The sequence below is a fragment of the Orycteropus afer genome, unplaced genomic scaffold (assembly GCF_000298275.1).
Source record: "Orycteropus afer afer isolate SDZICR_OR568_19922 unplaced genomic scaffold, OryAfe1.0 scaffold00063, whole genome shotgun sequence".
In the NCBI taxonomy this organism is placed as follows: domain Eukaryota; kingdom Metazoa; phylum Chordata; class Mammalia; order Tubulidentata; family Orycteropodidae; genus Orycteropus; species Orycteropus afer.
The window spans coordinates 9215776-9224689 of record NW_006921650.1 but is presented as its reverse complement, the minus strand read 5'-3'; the positions used below and the strand labels follow the sequence as shown (position 1 = coordinate 9224689).

General features: G+C 37.7%; 1 protein-coding gene across 1 annotated transcript in view; it reads left to right on the top strand.

The window, feature by feature from the left end:
• The window catches only part of GTPBP10 (GTP binding protein 10), a 44983-nt gene that overhangs the window by 14779 nt on the left and 21290 nt on the right, over positions 1-8914 (top strand). The window contains exons 3-5 of the mRNA XM_007939829.1: positions 724-815; positions 1241-1385; positions 8556-8629. Coding sequence (XP_007938020.1) covers positions 724-815; positions 1241-1385; positions 8556-8629 — 311 coding nt within the window. The remainder of the gene's footprint in view (positions 1-723; positions 816-1240; positions 1386-8555; positions 8630-8914) is intronic.

Below are 8914 nucleotides of genomic sequence, written 5' to 3'. Positions count from 1 at the left end.
GCTAGAAATGGAATTATTCAGTGAAAGGATATGCCCATTTGAAAGAAACACTGTTGTTGGTATTGCCTTTCAGGAAGTTTGTATCAATTTATTCTCTCATGAGTCCTTTGAAAGTAGCCTCCTCTACTGAAAGTACTCTCCTTAGAAGTCAGTTTTTTCAAAAAAGCTTTGCTATTCTGTGGATTTTCTTCTTTTTCTAGCTTACTTGTATTGCAGTAATAATGATCATTTCAGGTGTACAGTATTTTAGTTATGTGTTATAAATGACTTTTGATGGTTAGCTTGGTAACTTAAATCATTACTTAATATTTTATGAGATACAGTAGTCTAAAAAGCAAATAAATCATTAGAGTCAATTTAGTTTCCCACTGATGTATGGCCATTTAATATCCTTCTAAAAATTCATCTCCTTCTAAAAATGAAAGTTGGAAGAGTTGATTGCTAGTCTTCTTGGAAGAGCTCTGGTAGCGTAATGCCTTAGGCACTTGACTGCTAACCAGAAGGCTGGCAATTCACACCCATCAGCCACTCCTCAGAGGGAAGGTTGGGCAGTAGAGATGCTGCCTTGGAAACCCAAGGAGGGGTCGCTATGAGTTCGGGTCCGACTCGATGGCACATAACAACAGTCTTCTTTGTAAACCATTATATTTGCTTGAAGCATGAACTGTTTAATTTAATGGGATTTCCTTATTTTAATTTAGCTTTGTTTTATTATTATTGTAGGGTTAGTGCACTGAAAGGCTCCAAAGGAAAAGATTGTGAAATTCCTGCACCTATAGGCATTTCAGTAACTGATGAAAATGGAAAAATTATAGGTGAGTGTACTCCAGCTTCTATGGTTGTGAAAAGCGTGCACATTTTTAAAAATTGCTTAGGGGATGGGGAAATAGTAGCTCTTGAGTTTCAAAAGAATTTTTAACAGTAATAGTTTCAGATGCTAATTCATAAAAAAGGAGCTTTCTTTCTTCCCTGCCCCCTCAATATTGACTGTTAGATTTAAAATTATTTTAAAGGTATAAACACATTTACTTGATTTTAAAATACATAACTAGTCTTTCTTCAACCCTTTACAAAAGTTTTACAGGACCAAACTTAATAGAAATTGAATCCTATTGGTTAATAGGTCTTCAGATTTGTAAATTGGAATTTCCTGGTACATGTTTCTGAAAGAAAAAAAAAATGTCTTATTAGTAATCTCCATTTAATAATCTTGCTATAAGTATCTTTCTCTCTTTTTAAGGAGAACTCAATAAAGAGAAGGACAGAATTTTGGTAGCTGAAGGAGGTCTTGGTGGCAAATTACTTACAAATTTCTTACCATTGAAAGGGCAGAAACGGATAATTCACCTTGATCTAAAACTTATAGCTGATGTAGGCCTCGTAGGGTAAGTATCGTTCATATTTTTTTTTATTATACTTTCAGAGAGACAGTTTATAAGTAGGAAATAAATATAAAATGATAATTTGGGGCCAGAAATATTTCTAGTTTATGGAATTTGTGCATTGCTTGTGTACTTGGAGAACACTGCTTAATATAGTTATTTTCATAATGTCAATGTAGAGTTTTCATAGTTCATTTGTAAAAGGAGTATCATAGCAATTGAGAGTAGGTCAGTGGGAATGTTACAGAACGAATGAAAAAGAAAAAAATCGATAAAATGCAGTATTGTAAGACAATAAAGGAATGTTGTAAGATATTAAAGAAAGGATTATAAATTCAAACAAAGCACATTTTAAAAAGTATGCAGAAAGAAGTAAAAAGAAGCTTAAAAAAATGGTGGTGGTATTCTTATAAGTCTTAATGGAGGTATTGCGGTATCAGATGGTAACTTTAATCAGATGATTAATTAAAGAGCAGTACAATCTGTAGGTTGAATCTTGCTGTTACTTTTTTCCTGTCTTTTTGCCTCTGCCTAAGATCTGTTTATCCTCAGTACTACATACCTTACACTGTTGGCTTTTTCTGCTAGCTTCCATTCTTTCATCAAACAATGCTATTTAGCTGTAAGGTTTGCAGCAGTGGTACCAGACTAGAGGAGGACTGATAGAAAATAAAGCAGAGAAACTTCAGCTTTGCATTTCTTTTAGGCTCTCTCTCTTCCTAAACCAACCAACCAACCAACTCCCCTCCCCCCAAAAAACAAGATACCAAGCCTGTTGCCATCAAGTTGATTACAGTTCATGATGAAAAACTGCTCCATCGGGTTTTCTTGGTTGTAATCTTCGCCAAGCAGTTTGCCAGGGCTCCTGTGGCACTACTGGGTGGGTTTAACTGCCAGCCTTTAAGTTAGTAGCCAAGTGCAAGCCATTCATGCCGCCCAGGGGCTTTTCTCCGTACCCTCACTACAGTTTATGTAGTAATCAAATAGAAGGCCTAAGGAAAAGATATGGCAATCTGTCTGGTTGATCCTCTGTTCAAATGACCAGTTCCATTCCCTGCGTTCCATAGCTGCTTTCTAAGCTCTTTCCATCCTCTTTTCAGCTGTCTGCTTGCTTCTTTACAGAAAACCTGTCTGAATCCCTTGGCCTTCCTGTCTAGCCCCTGGGTCTTACCACCAGTGGCTTAGAGGTCACAGAGTCCTCACTCCTGTTTGTAGCAGGGAAAGTTGTGATCCTAACATTCCAACTTGCCATTCTGATTTAATTTTTTCAATAAAACATTTAGGATGGCTATGAAGCGTACCCGTTGCAGTCAGTTGATTCCTATTCATTGCAGCTCTATAGGATAAAACAGAACTACTCCATAGAGTTTCCAAGGCTATAAATCTTTATGGAAGCAGACTGCCAAATCTTTCTCCCATGGAACAGCTCATGGGTTCAAACCACAAATTTTCCATTTAGGAACTTAACCACTGTACCACCGGGGCTCCCTTATGAAGCATAAATTCTTTAATAACATACATTCTGCAAAAACATTAAAGACTTAATAGGGCCTTATGGGAAAACTGGGAATCCAGCCATTAACAGTCTTATTTTAGCAGAAAACTGTCTTGAGTTCCAAAGACATACCTTTATAGACTTTTTTTAAAATTGTTACAGTGTAAGAAAAGCCTAGAAAAACTGAGTAGTAAAAGTTAGGGATGACATGGAAGTTAGATTCTGGGTTGGTATCAAAGTCTTTGGGAGTTGGCTGGCTGGTGTTAAGTTATGCAACCATTCAGGGCCTTTGTTTTTATCTTCTTTAATGGGGAATGGGGATAATTCTCATCATAAAATGTTAGGTAAAATAATGCATTTATAGCATAACGTGTTTGTCATTTATGAATGTTCAGTGAATAATGTCTGCAGCTGCTATCATCAGCATTCGTATTTTGCCAGCTTATTGGAGACTACGTGTAGTGAGTTCATTTTGCATCTACTGTATTCGAACATACAAAGTTGGTGCAGGACTGTGCAACATTTCATTTTGTTATACTTAAGTTTGCCATGCTTAAGAGCTGACTTGCAACCAGCAACACCACAAAGCAAAATATTGGACTTCCAGAAATGGGTTTGAAATTAAAAACAGTAACATCAAAAATATTAGCAGAATGTCTAATATTTATTCTAAACCAAAAATAAAACCTACTGCATCGAGCCAATTCTAATTTAAAACCACCCCCATTGGGTTTCCAAGGCTATAAATCTTTACAGTAGTAGATTGCCTCATCTTTCTCCAGCAGAGCAGCCAGTGGGTTTGAATCACTGACCTGGTTAGTAGCCAAATGTCTTACTCACTGTGCCTCTGGAACTCCTTAATATTTATTCTAGTACTTTTAAATTAGGCAACTATTCTTGGAAATTTACCAATGTGAATACTGGCATAAACAGATATCCTTTAGCTGGTTTCAGGAATGATCTGAACCATAGAAGAAAAGTGTTGCATACTAGTATACTTGTACTACTATTGTCAGACCTGATTTCTGCATAGATTCAATTTTAGCCTCCAAAATTTTCATTAGATACTTTTCAAAGGAAAATCTAAAATGTTGATTCTTCAGTAGAGTAAACCACTGGTATGTCTACTTTCTACTAGTACTTTGATCTTTGCAAATATTATGCTTGAGGTTTTTTGTACAGAATCGCTATTAAGAAATTAAGAGGATATTGAAAAGAAACAAACAAGTCTAGCTAGTGACACGGACAAAAATGGTTATAATTTGCTTTTCACAAAATTTCCAAGAGCCTGAGTATAACAGGATCTAAGACTAGTTTTGTATGCTCCAGAATCATTAAGAAATCTTACTGAATTTTGAGGAAGACAGAGAGAGGTGCATGGGAGGTACAGACAACAAAGATGAACCCTTTTGCACATATAGTACTGTGTTGTCAGTGATGGCAAACATTGACATATGGGTGGATAGATGGGTGGACAGGCTGAACGATTAGGTATGTCTATGCAGGAGAGAGCGTGCCCATGACCATGTATAGGGTTGGCAGACAGTGTTTCTACAAGTGTATTTTTATGTTGTATAAGAATTTCTAGGTACATAGTAGAGCTAAAAAGGGACAAGGTTGTAGTCACTTTTTGACCACAGCCAGCTACCCGGAGGGAGCGATTAGTTAGACCTGTGGGCTTGGGACCATGGTTGCAGGGGGCATCAAGCTCATTGGCATAACATACTACACAAAAACATTGTTTCATATCCTACTTTGATGAGTAGTGACTGGGATCTTAAAAGCTTGCAAGTGGCCATCTAGATGCAACGATGGGTCTCTCATCGTCTAGAGCAAAGAAGAGTGAAGAAAACCAAAGACCCATGGAAACAATTAGTCCAAGACACTGGTACACCATGCGATCCTCAGGCTATATGACTGTGAGACCAGAAAAACTAGGTGGTGCCCAGCTACCACTGTCAGCCACTCAGAGGGAAATCTATGTAGGAGATCCTGGATAGAGTGGGAGAACAATGTGGAACAAAACTTAACATCATTAAGAAAGAGGGGGGTGCAGGTTTGCTGGTCTGACAGAGCCTCTTGGAACCCCTGAAACTATGGTCCCTAGCTCCCCCTTCAGGTCTGGAATTGAACCCACACCTGTGGTTTCCAGCCAAACAAAAGACAGGCTTATGAGCTGAACATTTACATTAGGTAGATAGACTCCTTGGAGAGATCAGTCATGGGAAAATCAAAGGGCTGTGTATGCACAGGGAGACAGCTTGGGTGGGCAGGAGTGCGTGGGAGGGAACGACACAGGGAAGAGATTAAATATGGGGAGGAAGTGGGAGCTGTTGCATTGTGGGAAATTACAGTCAATGTTATGAGTCAAAGTATATGTGAACTGCTGTATGGAGAATGAATTTGCTCTGTGAACTGTCACCCATATCACAATAAAAATTAAAAAAATCTTCCTGAATTTTATTTTAAATTGTGGGGTATTTTTGTTTTTCAAATAGGAAATTTATTAAAAGAGTTCCACTATGGAGCTTATAAAATTTTACAGAAATCCAAATGAATATTTGCAAAACATTATATAATTATACTAAATGAAAATTTGGCAGAGATTTTGAAAGTGCTTTTTCAAGTTTGAATGAAAACTCAGTGAAGGCAGGGATCATATGTGTCTCATTGAATGCTGTGTATGTTGTATCTGGAGCTCTGGTAGTGTAGTGCCTAAGGCGCTTGACTGCTAATCAGAAGGCTGGCAGTTCAAACCTGCCAGCCACTCCTCAGAAGGAAGGTTGGGCAATCTGCTTCCGTAGTGATACTGCTTCAGAAACCCAAGGAGGGGTCGCTAGGAGTCGGGTCCAGCTCGACGGCATATAACAACAACAACATATCTCGTATCTAGTACATTGCCTGACATAAAGTCAGTGCTTAATAAATTTTTGTTGGATGAATTTAAGGAAAATACCTGAATGAGATTTATGAAATCATCTTCAAGTGACCTCTGAGTCTTAGTACTTTCCATACATGATAGGCCTTTCTTTAGGGAAATTTAGCAATAAAATCAAAAAGCTTTAAAATGAACTTATGTTTTAGTCCAATATTTCTTAATCTAGAAATTTATCCCAAGAAGACAATAAAAATAGGTGCTGAGGTTCAAGGATAGTCATTATACTGTTTTAAGTTTTTAGAAAAGCTAAAAATATATATTCATTTACATAAAGATAAACATCTCACTGCCGTTGAGTCGAATCCGACTCATAGCGACCTCTCCTTGGGTTTCTGAGGCGGTGTCTCTATGGAAATAGATTGTCCAGTCTTCCTTCCAAGGAGTGGCTGGTGGGTTTGAACTGCTGGCCATCTGGTTAGCAGTCAAATGCCTTAGGCACTACGCCACCAGAGCTCCCAAAGATAACCTTCTGTCACTCAGAGGTGACTGTTAATATCAATGTATGTCTTTCTGGCTGTATACAGATTTTTTTGCAGTGTTATTTATAATAGTGAAAAATTAGAGACACTTAAATGTCTTAAAACAATAGGAAATTAGTTAAATTATGGCTCACCCTTAAAAGATGTTTACTTTGTATTATTCAGTTTAGAAAGGACAACTAACTTATGTAATAGTCTTTAAAAAAAAATCAAATTTGAATCTGATCAAGTCTTTATGTCCAACAACCAATTTATAGAAAATGCAAAGGCAAAGGATTATATCAAATGACACCATAGGAGTGTCAAGGAGCAAGATCTAGAGTGGGAGAGAAACTACAGATGACCTGGTTTCTTAAAAAAAAAAAAAAAACTGAACAATGAGGAAACGAAGTGATGGGGAGCCTATATCAAAAGAGACATAGCAAATGATTATATGTAGACCTATTGGGTTACTATTCAGACAAACAACTTAAAAAAAATAAATAAAAGCAGGTATTGGATGTATATTGATAATTGCTGAAGCTAGTTAGTTGATCTTTAAGTGGGATTCATTTTTCTTCTCTACTTTTGTATGTTTTTGACACTGTCCATATAATTTTTTTTTAAAGACAGTCCCTGTTATGTCAGTGTTTAGCCAGAGATGATGAGATTGCAAGTAGTTTTTTATTAGTTTTTTTTTTATGATTCCAAGTTTGTTTGTTCCCATAGTTAGACTAACAATTACTTTGTTGTTGAGTTGGCTGTAACTCATCGTGACCTTATGTATAACAGAACAAATATAGCCCAATTCTGTGCCATTCTCAACAGTTGTTGGTGTATTTGAGTCCTTTTGGTATGTTGTAGCCATTGTGTCAGTCTATTTCATGGAGGGTTTCCATAAGAAATTACTTTACTGATTAACATGGTGGCATTAAGGAAGAGGAAGACAGAGAGAGGTACATGGGAGGTGTAGACAACAAAGATGAATCCTTTTGCACATACAGTACTTCGTTGTCAGTGAAGGCAAACACGGGTATACAGGTGGATAGATGGGTGGACAGGCAGAACTATTAGGTATGTCTATGCAGCAGGGAGTATACCCAAGACCATGTATAGGGTTGGCAGACAATGGTTCTACAAGTGTATTTGTATGTTCTGTAAGAATTCGTAGGGGTATATTAGAACTAACAAGGGATAAGGTTGTAGTCACTTCTTGGTCACAGCCAGCTACCCAGAGGGAGCGAGTAGTTGAACCTGTGGGCTTGGGACCATAGTCGCAGGGGACATCAAGCTCAGTTGGCATAACATACTACACAAAACATTGTTCCACCTCCTACTTTGGCGAGTAGCAACTGGGATCTTAAAAGCTTGTAAACAGCCATCTAGATGCAACAGTGGGTCTCTCCTCATCCAGAGCAAAAAAGAATGAAGAAAACCAAAGATTCATGGAAGCAATTAGTCCTTGTGACTGGTACACCATGCGATCCTCAGCCTTTATGACTATGAGACCAGAAGAACTAGATGGTGCCTGGTTACCACTGTCAGCCACTTGGAGGGGGGATCTATGTAGGAGATCCTGGATAGAGAGGGAGAACAATGTGGAACAAAACTCAGAATCATTTGGGGGAAAAGAAAGGAGGGGGGACCAGGTTTGCTGGTCTGATAGAGCCTGGTGGAACCACTGAGACTATGGTCCCCAGCTGCCCTTCAGGTCTGGAACTGAACCCACACCTGTGGCTTCCAGCCAAACAAAAGACAGGCATATGAGTTGAACATATACCTGAGGTAGATACACTCCTTGGAGAGAACAATCATGGGAGAAAAAAGGGCTGTTTATGCACAGGGAGACAGCTCAGGGGACAGGAATGCATGGAGTGATGGACACAGGGAAGAGGTAACTATTGGCAGGAAGTGGGAAGGGAGCTAGTGTTGCATTGGGGTAAATTGTAGTCAGGGTCTTGAGACAATGTGTGTGTGAACTACTGAATGGAGAGTGAATTTGCTCTGTAAACTTTCACCCGAATCACAGTTAAAAAAAAAAAATTGAGAAAGAAATTACTTTACTTCCCCATTACTGAAAACATACTATATTTCTGGCATGAATGCATCTTTACCTTTTTTATAAGTGTATTTTGTTCCTCAAGTTTTTCAAGATAATTTTTAATCTATATTAGATTTTTAATCCTAGAAATATTCAAGAGGTCTACTTCTTGAATTGTTAGAATTTTAGAGATGAGCAAGTGTTGATACTTGTAATTTATATTTTTATTTTCTCATTTCAGATTTCCAAATGCTGGAAAATCTTCTTTGCTAAGTCAGGTTTCTCATGCAAAACCTGTGATTGCAGATTATGCATGTAAGTGTAATTTGATTGTGTATTTTAATGTGTATAGGTAAACTTTTAAACACTTGTTATTATTGTTGTTATGTGCCATCGAGTCGGACCTGACTCATAGCGACCCTTCCTTGGGTTTCCGAAGTGGTATCACTACAGAAGTAGATTGCCCAACTGTACTTAAGGATAAAATAACAACCCAAGAGCAAGTCTTAGTTTGAAAACTCTTTGCAGGTAGGATACCATTCATTTCACATTTTTTTAAACACATTTTATTGAAATATAATTTATATACAGTGAAATACA